Here is a 17,553-nt window from a genome sequence, read left to right as displayed (position 1 = left end):
GTGGTGGTTTTCAACCTGTGGTCTGCACACCATGTCTAAGGGGTCTGCAAAAGATGACTATGATAAATCAAAAGTATGTGAATACCCACACTTTCATTTCAAAAGTATCCACACCTCCATCTGAAGTTTCCACAGGGGTCTGCAAATGGAAACAAAAGTGGAAACACTGTTCTAAAAGGGACCATACCATAAATGCCCCAAGATCACTTGGTGAAAACATATGGGAGGTTGTTCTCGGTAGTCACGCCTCAGTTTTGGACCCCTTGAAGCCCCCCTAAAAAGGTTAAGCCTGGACAACTTACGGAAATTCTGCAAGACCTGCCTGTTTGTACAGGTATTCAGCAAGCAAGTCTAAGCTGGGAAACTGTTTAAGGAGCTTCTGTTTAACATTGTAGTCTATGTGCTTCTATATGTTGTTTTGGTCTTTACTATAAACAGCCCCAAGACTCTGCTGGGAAGAGGAGGATACAAACCTAAAAAATAAGATAGCTTAGGAGTGACCAAAACTGCTTTATTTACTTACTTTATATGCATTTATTAACAATCCAACCCAATTGAGTAGATGTTTGTTTCTTAGGTTTCCCTAGTTACAGTAGATTGAATTTTCCAGGAATTTTCTAATTTCTAGGCATATTTACTGCTCTGTTCATGTTAAGTATTTATCTGCACTGTTGAACAACACCCATATCAATAAAAAAATGGAATTTAGCATGTTAAGTAGTCTACTCCTCTAGTAAATATCTGATAAAAACAGACCTGATGCAGATCTCTGCAATATCCTTCCATAAGGCTCCCCAGGTTGTTTGCTTCCCAGTTACCAAATGATACTTCACAACAGGTTGCACAGTAGAAGTGTACAAATAATTACATATTTCTTAAAAAACAAATAATTGCTAATAGTTCCATCTATGTGCTTGAAGTAATTAATGTGTATGCAACTTGGAAAGAAAAAAAAACAAACTGTTGTTTGCATGGACTCAAGTAGGCTCTGGAGCGGTGAGAGACGTGCGGGTGAAGCCCGCTGCGCCCCCACTCCCCCGAAGCCCCCCAGACACCCCCTCAGCAGCCGCCGAGCCCCCTGCCGACCCCCAGCACAGCCGGAGGTAAGCGGGCTCATGGTGAAAAGGGGTTAACTCCTCGCTTGCTGGGAGGAGGCTGCTGCCTGGTGCCAGGCCGGGTCAAGCCCCCGCCCAGGCCCCTACGTGGCCCAGCCCCACAGGGAGCCACGCGGCCGGAGCCGCGCGACCAGGCTGCGTAAACAGGCGCTTGAGTTAGCGCAGAGTTCGCGCAGAGGAGGGCGCGGGAGGGCACGAGACCCTGCCTGCGACCCCCGCCAGCCATAGCCAGCCTACCAGAGGCATGACACGGATGGGCACGCGCCGCACCCCGAGGGTCCCCTCGGGCTCTGCGGCCCCTCCACTGGGCACCTCAGAGACAGCCGCCCAGACAGAGCCCATGGTTCCGGGCTCCACGCAGACGGAGCCCCTGGCTCTTGGCTGCCTGTCCCTTTTTCAGGCTCTGGGGCCCGGGAGCATGGCCACCTCCCCTTGCAGGGTCTGCTCCCTACTGGGGTCTCTGGCGCGCCAGCTGGAGGAGCTCCAGGCCACAGTCCAGAGACCGCGTGCCAGCAGGGACTGTGAGCAGGAGATAAACTCCTACTACCAGGCCCTTCTCCCCCGGGAGCCGCAGAGGAGAGCTCCGTCTCCCTCCGCGACTAAGGAGGACTCTGGGACCTCCCGCTCTGCCCAGTCAGGGGCATGGACCAAGGTGGTCAAGGGCCCCAAGGCCCGCCGCACCAAGGCCCCTGCCCCGCCGGAGCTTAGCAACAGGTTCGCAACTCTTGCAGCCCCAGCAGAGCCCACGCAATTCCCAGCTCCTGCAGGCAACCCAGGCTCGACCGCAGCTACTGGCCCGGCTCTCCCCAAGACAAAGCGAAAGGTGTTTGTTGTGGGAGACTCCATCCTGCAGGGCACTGAGGGGGCAATCTGCCACCCTGACCCCTTAGCCCGGGAAGTCTGCTGCTTCCTGGGGGCCCGCATCTGAGACATTGCGGAGAGGATCCCGCAGCTTCTCCAGCCCACAGACCACTACCCCATGCTCCTTATTCACATGGGCACCAGTGACACGGCTCGGAGCACCCCCAGCCAGGTCATGAGGCGCGACAGAGAGTTGGGAGTGGGACTTAGGGGTCTGGGAGCTCAGGTGGTGTTTTCGTCAATCCTCCCAGTCTCGGGCTATGGGCTGAGGAGGGAGAGGAGGATCCACACGGTGAACCAAAGACTGCGGCGCTGGTGTTATTGGAAAGGCTTTGGCTTCCATGACCACAGCCCGCTCTTTGGAGAGAGAGAGGCAGCGAGCTGCTGGGAAGAGATGGCCTCCACCTGTCTCCCCTGGGGAGGAGGCTCTTCTCAGCCAGGCTAGCTGACCTGCTCCACTGGGCTTTAAACTAAGCCCGCTGGGGGATGGGGAGACTACTGCCCCTGCTGGCCCGCTGAAAGGCCCTTGCAAAGCCAGCGGACCAAGGCACTTAAGGGGGCATTTAAGGGAGCCCACCCCTGCCCCAGCCCTGGCACAATCTGTGGGCAAGGCAAGAGCCCCCAAGGGCACACTTGCCTGCCTGTACACTAATGCCAGCAGCCTGGGCAACAAGCAGGATGAGCTCATCCTCCTGCTCAGTGCAAAGAAATATGATGTCATTGGGATAACGGAGACCTGGCGGGACTCCACCCATGACTGGACCACGGGTATAGAGGGCTATACCCTGTACAGGAGGGATCGTGTTGACAAAAGGGGCGGGGGTGTAGCTCTCTATGTGAAGGAAAGCTACATGTCCCTGCAAGCTGATGTTGGCGACCAGCATGGACAGCTAGAGACCCTCTGGGTAAAAATTCGTGGGGAATTCGGCACAGGGGACACAACAGTGGGAGTCTACTACAGACCTCCCACTCAAAGTCCCGAGCTTGACCAGGAGTTCGCCCGGGAACTGACTGAGGCCGCTTGCTCCAGGACCTTGGTTGTCATGGGTGACTTCAATTACCCGGACATCTCGTGGGAAGATCACTCAGCAAAATCTGAGTGGGCGCAAAGCTTTCTCTCGTGCGTGGATGACCTCTACCTGACCCAAGAAGTCTATGGGCCAACGAGAGGCAAAGCGCTGCTTGACCTGGTACTGGCTACGGGGGACGACCTAATCGGCGACCTAGTGATTGATGGGAAGTTGGGTGACAGCGACCACGAGCTGATCACCTTCACCATCCGCCGTAAAGCTGGCAAGTCAGTCAGCAACACAGAAGTCCTCGACTTCAGAAAAGCCGACTTTGACAAGCTCAAGAGGCTAGTCGGTCAGGCCCTCAGGGACCATGACCCCAGGGAGATGGGAGTTCAAGAAGAGTGGTTGCTTCTCAAGGAAGCGATCCTCAGTGCACAAGCTAAATCTATTCCAACACAGAGGAAAGGCAGCAAGAAGGCACAGCAGCCCCCCTGGCTCTCCAGAGACCTAGCGGACCTACTGTGGCTAAAAAGGAAAGCCTACAAAGGATGGAGGACAGGATTCACCTCCAAGGAGGATTACTCCACACTGGTCCGGTCCTGCAGGGACCAAACCAGGAAAGCCAAGGCTGCAACTGAACTCCAACTAGCTTCAGGCATCAAGGACAACAAAAAGTCCTTTTTCAGATATGTGGGGAGCCGGAGGAAAAGCAAGGGCAATGTTGGACCCCTGCTAAACCAGATGGGGCAACTGACAACTGACGCCCAGGAAAAAGCCAACCTATTAAATAGGTACTTTGCGTCAGTCTTTCATCAGTCACACGGGATGCCCATGCCTGCTATGGGACAGGGAAATCTGGGTGAGGGGGATCCCCTACCCTCCATCAATGCTGACCTCATGAAGGAACACCTTGAGAAGCTGGATACCTTCAAGTCAGCCGGCCCTGATAATCTGCACCCCAGGGTACAAGGAGCTGGCGAGCGTCATAACCCAGCCCCTGGCACAGATCTTTGAAAACTCCTGGCGCTCTGGTGTAGTGCCCGAAGACTGGAAGAAGGCCAATGTGGTGCCGATCTTCAAGAAAGGGAGGAGAGTGGATCCGGCTAACTACAGGCCCATTAGCCTGACTTCTATCCTGGGGAAGATCTTAGAAAAGTTTATTAAGGAGGCCATCCTTGAGGGACTGGCCCAGGCTAACATCCTAAGGGACAGCCAGCACGGGTTTGTTGTGGGTAGGTCTTGTTTGACCAATCTCATTTCCTTCTATGACCAGGTGACCTATCACCTGGATGAGGGAGAAGAGATTGATGTCATATATCTTGACTTCAAAAAAGCTTTTGATCTGGTATCCCAGGATCACCTCTTGGCCAAACTGCCCAGTTGTGGCCTTGGCTCCACCATGATCCGCTGGCTGGGAAATTGGCTTCGTGGTCGGACCCAGAGGGTTGTAATTGATGGCAGTCACTCATCATGGTGCCCTGTGACCAGTGGGGTCCCTCAAGGCTCTGTCCTGGGACCCATACTGTTCAACATCTTCATTAACGATGTGGACATTGGAGTCAGGAGCGGACTGGCCAAGTTCGCCGATGACACCAAACTTTGGGGCAAAGCATCCACGCCAGAAGATAGGCGGGTGATCCAGGCTGACCTGGACAAGCTCAGCAAATGGGCAGACGAGAACCTCATGGTGTTTAACACTGAAAAATGCAAGCTTCTCCACCATGGGAGGAAAAACCTGCAGCATCCTTATAGGCTCAGCAGTGCTATGTTGGTTAGCACTACAGAAGAAAAAGACTTGGGGGTCATCATTGACCACAAGGTGAACATGAGCCTGCAATGCGATGCTGCGGCTAGTGAAGCGACCAAAATGCTGGCGTGCATCCATAGATGCTTCTCGAGCAAATCCCGGGACGTCATTCTCCCCTTGTACTCGGCCTTGGTGAGGCCGCAGCTGGAGTACTGCGTCCAGTTTTGGTCTCCACAATTCAAAAAGGATGTGGAGAAGCTTGAGAGAGTCCAGAGGAGAGCCACACACATGATCAGAGGTCAGGAAAACAGATCTTACGATGACAGGCTGAGCGCCGCGGGACTCTTTAGCCTGGAAAAGCGCAGGCTCAGGGGTGATCTGATGGCCACCTATAAGTTTATCAGGGGTGACCACCAGGATCTGGGGGAACGTCTGTTCACCAGAGCGCCCCAAAGGATGACGATGTCGAACGGTCACAAACTCCTGCAAGACCGTTTCAGGCTGGACATAAGGAAGAATTTCTTTACTGTCCGAGCCCCCAAGGTCTGGAACAGTCTGCCAGCGGAGGTGGTTCAAGCACCTACATTGAACACCTTCAAAAGTAAATTGGATGCTTATCTTGCTGGGATCCTATGACCCCAGCTGACTTCGTGCCCTTTGGGCAGGGGGCTGGACTCGATGATCTCCCGAGGTCCCTTCCAGCCCTAATGTCTATGAAATCTATGGACAACTGGAACCAAGTTGCCTCTACCAGTGTATCCAACATTGGCATAAATCACGCTCTTCCAAAAGCCAGATCTCTCTGGTTACCAAGATCTTGATATACTTCTAAATTTTTTCTTAAGCTTACTTTCCTTTTTAATGCTGTCACTGCTATCAAAGCCAGAATGAAAATGTTTTTTCCTTTCTAAATCTCTTTCAAATCCTTCAGTGTCTTTTCTTCCCCTCCCCCCCATTTTACAAGAACAAAAGCAAACAAGTCATTTTCTTTTCTTTTGCTTTAATGAAAGTTTTCTTCATGACAGAGCTACTGGATGCTGAAAGGGATTACATGGTGTAATAACAGGGGGCTGGACACCCCTTCAGTCTTGCAGAAGTGTGGACAAATTTCTTTTTCAACTAAGGAAGTGCATGACATCCTGATGTGCCAATATAAATAATAGCTCAAAGAAAGGAGAAAAAGAGAAACTGAAAAATGCCATTAGCTTAATAGTTATGTGTGGGATAACTAATTCAAAGAGGTTTTTGAAGAATAATCATAGTTAAAGCACTCAGCAAGAGCTCTGACAAGTAGAATACAGAGCAACCAATAATACGGAACTTCTGTATAGGACTTACATTTATGAGCTTTCAGTCCTTCAAATGAAACTGGTCCATACTCGTAATACTCATATTCCCAAGTGTAATCAGAATTAGATAGGGCCTGCTGAGATGTTCTGTTGGAACTTAACCTGTGCATAGACATCTTGAACCTGGACAGATATGTAGAAACAAATATAAAATGTGTTAGAAGTAAAAAGGAACATCAAACGATGACTGCTCATTTTGTTTGTTCTTGCTTCCAATTATTCTCTTGCAGTCTCCTCACACCCTTTTTGGTTATATCTGTTCCGAAACGGCTCCTTTCAAAGTCTGTTTGTCCACCCCTTCAAAGGAGCACAACCCCCTCCATTCCATTCTCTTCTTGCCCTAAACCCAATGGGACTCAAAACTCGTTTCTAGCATCTCTCTACAGGAAGATAATACAAACTAAGACCACATTTTTCCAGCCTAGTGACTGACTATATTTTAAGAACACAAAAATCAGGTATATATAAACAGGTAATAATCATTAAAGCTAATCCAATAGCTGGTTAACCAATACATAGCCTTAACACTGTACAGCACTCAGGAATTACACTTTACAAAAATAACAGACTTTTTATATACATAAGAACTCCATTCAAACATGGAGAATTAGAAATACGTGATTTTGGAACTCGTTACCAGGGATCCTGGTTTTCTCAGTTTAAAAAAAAATCCCAAATTACTCAATTAAAAACCCCAAATCCACATGCATATATATCTATAAGTTTCTCTTGATATATCAGTTGAGCATGTTTTATTGATATATTTACAATTTTAAAGCAATTTGGAAGCCTACCAGTAACTGCCATTATAATAAAATTAATTCTAAATACCTATATCTTTTGACATTTAATTTTGGTTTCTTTTTTGTTTTTTTAAATCATGGAAAAAAGGGAGAGAGGTGCCCCTGCCCCTCTTCTGCTTTGTGGTGCTAAGCAACCCTGACATGTCAATGGCCCTCACTCCCAAACCACCCCCCCAGCCCTGCTGGCACCCCCTCACTCCCAGCCCACAGCCCCCCAGTATGAGGGAGGGCATCTGGGGAATGGGTTGGGTGTACATACAGGCTACATGGCGGGGGGGGGGCAGGGAGGACACGGGCAATGAATGGGGGTAGGGGCACATGACACCCCCTCCCCACCCCAGATTTCTCTAACCCTAGCAGGACACAGGGCTGCAGCCAGCTCCAAGCCAGGGCCGCCTCTGCTACCCAGCAGGCAGGAGCCAGCGTGGGAGGGAGTGCTGCATCATGGCTGCTAAGATGAAGGGCTCCCTGCCCACCTGGCAGCAGGGGGGCACAATGCCCTCCTGTGCTGGGTCCCACTTGCAGGGCCACAGAAGCAGCTCCTGCCCAGAGCTGGTCCAGCCTGGCTGCAGCCGCACACCCCGCTGTAGGCACAGAAATCTGGGGGGGGGGGGGGGGGCCTGCCACATTACCTGTGCCCTGCCTGACTGCCACTTGCATATGTGCGTGCACACATGCACATGGCATCCCCTATATCCTGCTTCCCCCAAACTTCAAGCAGCTCCTTGGCTGAATCTCTGCCAGCCTGCAAATAGAAGCCTGTGGTTTCCCAAATTTTTCTCCATTAAAAGGAGGAAAATGCACACTTCTCGCTGGCAAACAGAAAACCCAGATCCCTGCTCCTTACCCAAGTGTTCTCCACATGTCTCACTGTGCATTTTTTAGGGAAGCTTTGGACATTTTTACTTAGTTTTGACCCAGGTCCTGTAAAAGCTTATGTATGTACTTAACATGAAGTGCGATCAGTGCTTTGAAACACCATGCAACTTTTCACTACAAAAATTAAGCAGGACAAAGATTTTATTTTTAGTAAGAAATTTAAGAGTGCTTTCAATTAGGCAGAGAGGGATTGAGACATGGATGAATACATCCAATGTAAGTGTACAAATGCTTCTAACCATTTATTTTAGCTGGTAGGATGCCTTAAGTGTTAGGAGAGATTTGGTAAAGGCCAGAAGTCAACCTCCCACATGCTCAAAGTGAAAAAATGAATTCATACTAGAGCTTGATATATATGGGATGGGAAGGGAGGTTGGCTCCACTGACAATTATTCAAGCTCTTGCAAATGAACTTACTGACAGGAAGATTTGCAGAAACAACATTTGTTCTTCTACAGAAGAAGAATCTACAGATAAGAAGGTCCATGCTTTTAAGTCACAAGCATCAATCTTCAGCCACATATAAGGAACATGAACGATTAGAAAGGCACTCCTCCAGAGTACAGAACAGAAGCAAATCTTGTGACCTTTAGGTCCGATCAAACTAGCTCAAGTTGTTGATGTGGAATTCTCATTTTAAAAAATTGTAATAAATGCTCACTCACATCTGCAGGCAGAGTCTGTGCTTGGATCTCTTGTAATCTGTACTGGAAAAAGGTGTCTATTGTTTTCCCCTACCTACCATGAGACTTTGCAGGGGGCTTACAAAGTCCGTGCTGAGGAGTGAATGGTAACTAGGCAGGACTGGAAGTGTAGTGGGCAAGCCAGTTTACAGTCAAAAGCTGCAGTGGCTTGAGCCATGTGAAAGCAGGGGCTGTGGCCAGAGCCTGTGCCGATTAGCTGGTCAGCTCAGAGCATCGGTATGCTCCCTCTATGCAATTCACAAGGGAGTCACGGAAGGGACGGAGTTTCAGTATTGGGTCCAGTTTGTCTGATGGGGTATAAGAGACCATCAAGGCAGTGCCAGACTTCAAGCATCTCCCTCCTTCTCACTCTAGAATCCTTTCCACCTACGCTTTCAGTTACACAGAAGTTCCTTAATTCCCAGAAAAAAGCATCACTTAAAGCAACATTTCTCAACCCATGGGTCTTGACCCAAAAGTGGGTCACAAGAATATTTCAAAGGATCGCAAGCTGCAGCAGGGCAGAGGGATGGTGGGAAGGCACCTACCCCTTCCAGAGGAGGAAGGGGAGAAAGGGAGAGCTGTGCAGCAGGGCTGGCAGCACCAGGGTCAGTGTCCATGCTCACAGGGGCAGGGCAGCTAGGAGAAGCTGCTCGGGTGGGGCAGGAGGGGCCATGACCAGGCTGCTTGGCATGGCGCAGTAGCCGCAGCCCAGAGTAGAGGGGTGCCACAGACCTCCCTTCGGCCCGTGTTGGGGCCAGACTTGCTCTGCTGCTGCCCGCATGACCAAGAGCCACTGCAGCTACCACACTCCAGCCCAAGCAGGACGGGGGCACCTGGGGGCCCCTTCAGCAGGGTTGAGGGGGACATGAGTCAGGACAGGCCATGGATCTTTGCAAGTGGGTCCCAATAGATCTGTGGCCTGTTCAGCCAGAAGGGCAGTACTGAATCCCTCAGTAAAACTCAAGGCAAATCTAACTGAGACTTCCTCCACTTCAGCTCCTCCATGGATTTTCCTACAGGAGAGCAATTATACCACCCAATATGTGCATTAAGCAATAATGCCGATTAAATTCAGTTGAAGAAAAAAAAGGGAAGAGCCATTCAACTATAAAATTAAAATCACTCCTACACACTGGTGGGCTCTGCAATGGCTGCCTCTTTTAGAAAAGAAGCAAAACAGCAGTGGTAACAGCTCCAAGGTATTAAAAATATGCTAGTGCAGTAAATGGCAGGAGAGATGTTGGGTTGTATTACAAAAGGAATCTAAAAAACAGCAGTGAAGAAAATGTGTTCTTATTCACATTTTTCTTTCCTTCTCTCAACACAAGCAAAGATAAGAGAATCTATGCCCAATCCAAAAGGAGTATAAACCGATTTATTTTAACATCTTGGTTAGTTATTACATATACATATGTTGCTGCAATTGAGGTTGGTCTATGCATCATGGATATGATAGAGTATGAATAATGTAGCTAAATGGTTTTACTGCAAAATTAAATTTAGAGAAGAGTAGCACTATTTTGCTTGAAAGGTAGCTTTATCACATTTTGTTCTTGTGCAGCTATCTTGTACTGAAAAACTTCTTTACTGTTTGAACCCTCAAGGCGTGGAACAGACTCCCCCCAGAGGTGGTGAAAGCACCTACTCCGGACACTTTCAAGAAAATGTGGACACTTATCTTGCTGGGATCCTTGGGCAGGGGGCTGGACCCGATGATATTACAAGGTCCCTTCCAGCCCTAATGTCTATGAAATAATGGCAGTTCAGTAACATCTATCGAAGGACTGTAAAAAATAGATTTTGTGATCCGTTTCCCATAAAGATAATGTTAACTCTTTCTCTGGAAACTTTATCATGGTCTACCACATGAAGTTGTTCAGGGCTTTTCCTCATTTTAATTTCTTTTATTCTTTTGGACTTCAATCCTTCAGTGTAAAAAAAATGCTACGTGCTATTGGCAGGCTTGCCCATTTTCAAGAGACTTAAGCCACAGAAACGTGGCCTGTGCCTGAGTGACCGTAGCATGAATCGTCACAGGTGTGGGAAGACATTCATGTGTTTAATTAGATGCAATCAAAACACAGCACAAGGCCAAAAAGGAAACACATAAGTAAGAACCATACATCAAATAATCCAAATACTTTAATATACAAGTTCATCTCAAAATAATTAGAAATATAATTTAATGTAGCCAAATATGTTGAAAGTTATGCTGCTATACCAGATGCATTTTTGTTACAATGCTTACACACATTGTAAAAACAAAACCAGCCCTCAGACCACAAACTAAGGTGGAAGAATAACAAACTAGTGTAAAGCAACATTCCCAATGGGAAGGGAAAGGAGATAAAGGAGGTTTCCATTTGCTCCTTTTCCTTTGTCAGGGGCATACATCCCAACTAACTGATACATTCTCCCCCTCACCCGACCCCACAAAATCTAGTTAATCTGGTCCTAAAAATTTCAGTGAAACGACGACATTTAATTAGAATGGATCAGATATCATTCATTAGAATAGAGTATTAAAACCAGCCATCTATAAATACTGGCCATAGGTTGAGGAAGAATTCGAGGACTTCTACACGACACCTGCCAAACTGTCTACAGGATGGTTAACAAGACAAATTAGCAAAAGAACTGCATGGGACAGCACCTGTGAGAAAACCAAGCTAAAGCAATATAATCGGCTTCCAAAAAGTGATGCTAAAGCAAAGAATAGTACAATACCCCTCCAAAAAAAAATCATGAACTTCTACTACAATTAAGCAATATAAAAATCTGTAATATCACTTAATACCTGGAGATAGACGTATCAATCCTTAGCTTTGTACACCGAAGCCTAGTCTTCAGCTGGGCTCAGAAAAAAATTTCATCCCAGAGTACAGGGTTGCAGAGACAATCTTTCTTCCAAAGAACAAGTCATCAGAAGGAAATCTAAGGAAAAAAAAATGTATGTACACATTTCAATGGACAAACTAGGCAGCTCAGACATGGCAGGCACTGTATCCAACTCAGTGGGAGGGAGGCAAGGCAGGCTAAATCTTCTTGTCAAATCTCCCACCAAAAGACCTAAGCAGGGCAGCAGCACTTAACAGTGGGGTTCCGCAGGGCTCGGTCCTCGGGCCCGCACTGTTCAACATTTTCATCAGTGACTTGGACAAGGGGGGAAAAACACCCTGTTCAAATTCGCAGATGACACTAAGATGTGGGGGGAAGTGGGCACGCCAGAAGGGAGGAGTAGGCTGCAATCAGAGCTAGACAGGTTACAGGGGTGGGCAGATGAGAACAGGATGGGATTCAACACTGACAAGTACAAGGTGCTACACCTCAGGAAGAACCAGCACCATACCTACAGGCTAGGGGACTCCCTTCTCATCAGTGCAGAGGCAGAAAAGGATCTTGGAGTCATTATCGATCCCAAAATGAACATGGGCCGACAGTGTGGAAAAGCAGTCAGGAAGGCCAACCGTACCCTGTCATGCATCCACAGATGCATCTCAAGCTGCAGCACTGGTCAGGCCGCAGCTGGAGTACTGTGTCCAGTTCTGGGCGCCGCACTTCGGGAGGGATGTGGACAACATGAAGAGGGTCCAGAGGAGGCCACTCGCATGATCAGGGGGCAACAGGGCAGGCCCTATGAAGAGAGGCTACAGGACCTGAACCTGTTCAGCCTCCACAAGAGAAGGCTGAGGGGGGATCTAGTGGCCGTTTACAAACTAGTCAGGGAGGACCAGCAGGCACTGGGGGAGTCCCTGTTCCCCCGAGCACTACCAGGAGTGACTAGAAATAATGGTCACAAGCTGACAGAGGGTAGGTTTAGGCTAGATATCAGGAGGCGCTACTTCACGGTCAGGGCGGCTAGGATCTGGAACCAACTTCCAAGGGAAGTGGTGCTGGCTCCTACCCTGGGGGTCTTTAAGAGGAGGCTGGATGTACACCTTGCTGGGATCATTTGACCCCAGTACTCTTCCCTGCCATGGCAGGGGGTCAGACTTAATGATCTGCTCAGGTCCCTTCTGACCCTACCAACTATGAAACTTCTAAATCACCTTTTAAAAGAGAACATTATCCTATAACAATACATGCCAAGGCTATGGAAACAATGCTATGACATGAAGGTTTGAAAAACCTGAGGAGGAGGAAGAAGGGGGATAGGGACAAGCAGGTCAGAAACATTTGTTGCAGAAGCAGAGATGTGGGTTTTCCAGTGCCCTAAACAGAACATGATCTGATTTTGCATGTTTGTTTACTAAATATAAGTCAAATAAAACTAAAAAAGTAGCCCCATGTTAGTTTTATGTCCCAATAGCCACAAGTATTTGAAGTGAAATATTTAATTAGGAAAAAAATTTAATACAGCACGCTTAATGAGGTTTAATGTTATATTCAAACAAATTCAAAGCTTTACATGGAAAGAAATTATTTTTATTGGAATGCTTGTAAAAACGTAAAGACAATACACAATATAGCATGTACTTCCCTTACATTGTTTGTTTAAATTTAAAGGGGAAAAAAAAAAAAAAAAAACAACACAAAAGCACTGAAAACTGTTGACGCACTAATTTTAGCACACCCAAAGAACTGTGTATGATACGCTATGGTTGTCTACTCATCTACTGCAGCAGAGTTTAACTCTCTTCCACTGAGGTCACTGCGGCAGCTCCAGTTTCACTGTCCCGATCTGCAGAATCACTTGCACTACTTATTAGTTCCATTTCAAAATCAGATTGAGGCAAATCTGATTCAGAACTACTTGAACCACATTCTCTTTCACTAAAGGCAGAGATGTGGGGTGGAAAATTTTCCGGTGCTTTATTTTTCCATGGAAAATTTTCCACCCCATAATCTTTGTGCAAAAGCTTGAAGTCCACTCCTAATCACAGGTCTGAAGAAGTGTCATCTACATACACATACATGAAGAGCATGTACAGTTGTGGGGTTTGGCTGCAAGGCAGTTCAGATGAGGAACTGCTGAACTACATCAACACCCTCAGCAGACTCAAAATGCCATCTGGGAAAAAACATTATAAGAAATGGGTTAGGGTTAGCTCGCTCCTTAGCTGCTACTGCGCACCTGGAGGTGAAGCAGCCAGTAGCAAAGTGGGAAGGAAAGGAAACCAAGAAAAAGCTGTCTAAAGTTAGTGGCTTCTGCTTCTATAGATCATGGGCTGGTCATTTCCTTTAACCCACACAGCTGCCAAACCTTATTGCTTTTAAGTTAGGCAACCCATTACAAGCCTTTCCTTGTAAACTGCATGACATAATATCATAAGAACCTCTAGTCTTGCTCCCACCGCTGGCTCTGTCAGACAAGAAAACCCAGTTCCAAGTCAGTCTCTAAATTTACCCCACTGAAATTAAACATGAATGTGATAAAAACAAGCCAGATATTACCCGTCCCAGCATGTTTCAAGCCCACCTAAAGTCAGTGTCAACAAGGCTATTTACTTTTATTGTTGGAAGTGCCTTCTGCCCTCTCATAGAGAAGAGATCTTTGGTATAAGCAAGCCAATGAAAACTGAAGCATGCAGCAGCTTATAACATGAACATATTTTAACCAGAAATATTACAAATTCATACAGTCTATCACATTTTCATTTGGAGCCATAGTACACTTGCTTATACAGAAAAAGATGGCATTTCTCCCACCTCCTTACCAAAGCCTACAATTACTGTGCAAGTAGTAGTCCTCCAAGCTGTTTGGGGTATATACACATTATATGAAAAGTGCCAGATATAAGTATCGGAGAGCTGACACTGAGTAACATGCTGACTGTAAAGCAAAAACATACTTTACAAAATAAGAGGTGTGGAAATGGCAACTCCATCTTTTCGACCTTCATTCTGTCAGGGAAAAGAAGTGTGGCTCTATCCTACTGAAATCAAGAGGCACCTATACATGTGCCAGATGTCTGTTCTAATTAGCATGCATCAGAGCAGGCTTGATTGAGTCTGCTGGAGCATGTTAGTATACGTGCTGCAGCAGCCTCTGCATCACATCTGTTCAGTGTCCCCATGCTTCAAAATGACAGTGGAGACACTCAAACTAAAGCTCATCAAGCGAGCTTTTGTTTGAGTGCATCTGCCACCATTTTGAAGCAAGGGATGCTGAATACATGTGACAGTGAGGATGCTTTAATTAGAGCCACTCTTGAAGTTGCTCTAATTAAAAAGTGCCCTCCCCAGAGCACATGGATAGATGCCCAAGGAAGCCAAGTTCTTTAGTCTCCCCAGTCTGAAGAAAACATTGCAGAGTCATTATTAGCATATTGTGTTTTTCCACCCAACCCCCAGTGCAAATAAATTAGGGACCTACCTAAATCGCAGCAGAAGTGCATTGCACAGTGGCTCCTTTCATCCTGCCACCTAACCCTCCCCCCAGCCAATTGGCAGAAGGGGCCCTCGTAGCTCCAGCACTTGCTGATCAGCAAAGGCAATACCATACAATATATTTATTGTATGATCAAATGGTTGGTTACATACAACACTAAACTTCATTTTACTGTAAAGGTGCTGAAGGGTTTCCTCAGAGCTTGCAAGCTCAGTCAGGGTGTTTGCACTCTTGGGACAAGGATCTGCAGCAGGCCGCACACGCAGAACGCACGCATGTGATCGGGCAGCTGGAACTCCAGGGCAGGAAACCTGGGGGGAAACAGGGAAGACTAGCTGGGCAGAGGGGAGCTGAAGCTGTGCTGAGAAGGGCCGCTACCAGGACAATTGCTTCAGAGAGGACGACTGGCAGAAGAATTGTGACCGAGAGAGCTGCTACTGAGGCTGAAGGAGCCACCAGCTAATGAGTACCCAGGCTTGCCTGGTATCCTTTACAAAAAGCAGCAGGGGTTGTGTAAACGGGTTCCCCTCCCCACTCTTAAGACCCCTCGGTGCAGGGAGTCACTCAGGGACAAGGGTTGCTAGAGGCAGTTTTCTGGGACAGTTAGAGAAAGCAGCAGGGAATCATGGCTGTGCAGGAGCTCCAGCAGAGAGCTCAAAGTACAGCCAGGTGCCAAACACGGGAGCTGCCTTGGGAAGCGTCTGGGGAATGGTGCGATTGATTGCAGGCGCCCAGGAAAGACTGGACAAAGGAAGAAGCCCCCTCTTCTGAAGCACAGCAAGCACCATTCCCCGGGCTCCACTGCACCATGGGCTGCTTTGCTGCAGGCAGAGCAATTTTGTGGAGACCTGGCTGATCAAGTGTATATACCTGTTATAAGTTGCCTGAGTGTTAAAGTTGAAAACGTAATTGGTTTTGTTCTAGGATAAGTATTTGCTTTATCTGCTGGTACAGATTATTATTGAGCTTATTGAAAATATTTTGTTATTTATGGGATGTCGAATTTGTCACTCAGTTATTATTGTAAATAATAAATTATTGTAAATAGTTATTTAGTGTGTGGTCTAATGCAGGGAGGACCACAGGAGAGCACTCCAATGAGTGGTGATTAACCCAGACATATTGGCACCCCAGGATCCCAAAAAATGTGGACATGGCTGGGGGTAGAGCCACTGCCCGGGTTAAATTTCTTTTCTTTGTTTTTTTTAACCAGCTAATCCTATATTGCAACAAGAGCTAAGAAGAATGCCTATAATGGAACGTGCTGGGAAGTTTAAATTATGAAACACTTCAGTTGCATATGATTTTGTCAAATTAACTGTTCAAGCTAAAGTTTTCCATCCCAGGTATCCACATCAGGATAACTTTTTCTGAAAATTTTCAGCAGAAGCATCTCAGAAAATGGTTCTTCCCAAGAAAAAAAAATATTAGGGCAGTAATTCTCAAACAGGGTCCTGCAACACCCATGGGTGCCTTCAGATCCTGTCAAGGGAACCACAGGATTGCACACAATGTTAGGTGTACACACAGAAGTTTTAACATGGTGTTAAAACCATTCTGGCCTGTTATGATGTTTGAGTTCTTTGCAACAGAAAAAATAGTTCTACCTTTTTTCCATGGTCAAAAATTAAGAGCTGGTAATTTCCAAGGGGTGCCTTGAGTCTAATGAGGAACACACTGAATTTTAAAAGGTTAAAAGGTCCAGTGAGAACAACAGAGTAGGGAGAAATATACTGCTTTTCGCCCATGTTATAAAATAATTTTTACAACTCTTTCATTGAGACCCTCTAACAACATCATGCTTTGGAGGAAAAACTGTGCGTGTGAAAGGGCCTTAAAATGTAGGGTTGGTCCTTTTGTTGTTCCAATGGAAAACCATACCCAAATTTTCCAGAGTTAATCCCACCCCCCACCAACCAACAAGTCTGCACAGGCTCAGTAAAGACATTAGAGTTTTTACACAATATAGCTGTTCAATTCCATCTGGACTGAACCTGCTCTAGCCCAGGTATACAGAAGCTGCAAAAGGACCTGCAATTTCTGCATCTGGATGCTGGCAGTTGCTACAGAGCCAGAGAAAAGGAAGGGGGAAAAAGAAGGGGTGGCAGAAATAGAGCACAGAAAACTCTCTCCTGTGATCTCAGTGTTCGTGTACTGGTGCCAAAGCAACGTGAAAGAGAACAGTCTGACAAAAATGCAGGTGACAAGCCAGGGCTGGACCTGCAATAAGAAGCAACAGACAGCAAGTAGAGTAAAGGAGTTTTGGGGTGGGAAACTAGAAGTGAAAATTCACAGATATGGGGAGAAAGGAAAAGAGAAAAATGAGAATTTGGTAGGGGGAACTGAAACTAACTGAACAAGAAAAATGGGACTGGAACCCAAGGCCACATGTACGTGAAAAGACTGAGACTAGCGCCTAGTTCTGTCTTGTGGTGCCCAGCCAGGGCAGGAGTCACTTGCAGACTAGACCAAAAAAAAACACAACAAAAAAACAAAAAAAAACAAAAAAAAAAACAACCAGAAGTCAGCACTAGGATGGGCAAGAAAGTTGAAATAAGGTATCTGGGAGGACAGTGACACAGGGTGAGGGGACTGGGACTCTGAGCAAGGAAGACAGCCTACAAAGCACAGATGAAGCTTACTAAGTGAGATGGGCTGGGTTGAAAGTCTCATCACCGAGGCTGAGGGCTTACTGAAATTAAGGAATGAGGAGCTGGAGAAACATACCCAGGACCTAGATAGGTTGGAGAACACAGACTGTATTACAAG

The 17,553-nt window shown here is 47.0% G+C and overlaps 1 protein-coding gene across 2 annotated transcripts in view; it reads right to left on the bottom strand.

Moving 5' to 3' along the window:
• MRAP2 (melanocortin 2 receptor accessory protein 2) overlaps positions 1-17,553 on the bottom strand; it is a 53,500-nt gene that overhangs the window by 28,009 nt on the left and 7,938 nt on the right. For both annotated transcript variants that reach the window (XM_090035922.1, XM_090035914.1), the window contains exons 2-3: positions 11,251-11,387; positions 6,075-6,208 (exon numbers count right to left, since the gene is read on the bottom strand). In XM_090035922.1, the coding sequence (XP_089892048.1) occupies positions 6,075-6,201 (127 nt within the window). In that variant the 5' untranslated portion in view covers positions 6,202-6,208; positions 11,251-11,387. The remainder of the gene's footprint in view (positions 1-6,074; positions 6,209-11,250; positions 11,388-17,553) is intronic.

The sequence above is a fragment of the Crocodylus siamensis genome, chromosome 1 (assembly GCF_052110815.1).
Source record: "Crocodylus siamensis isolate JL-2025a chromosome 1, ASM5211081v1, whole genome shotgun sequence".
Taxonomy (NCBI): domain Eukaryota; kingdom Metazoa; phylum Chordata; order Crocodylia; family Crocodylidae; genus Crocodylus; species Crocodylus siamensis.
The sequence above is the reverse complement of the archived record's forward strand: the minus strand, read 5'-3'. Positions and strand labels throughout refer to the sequence as shown.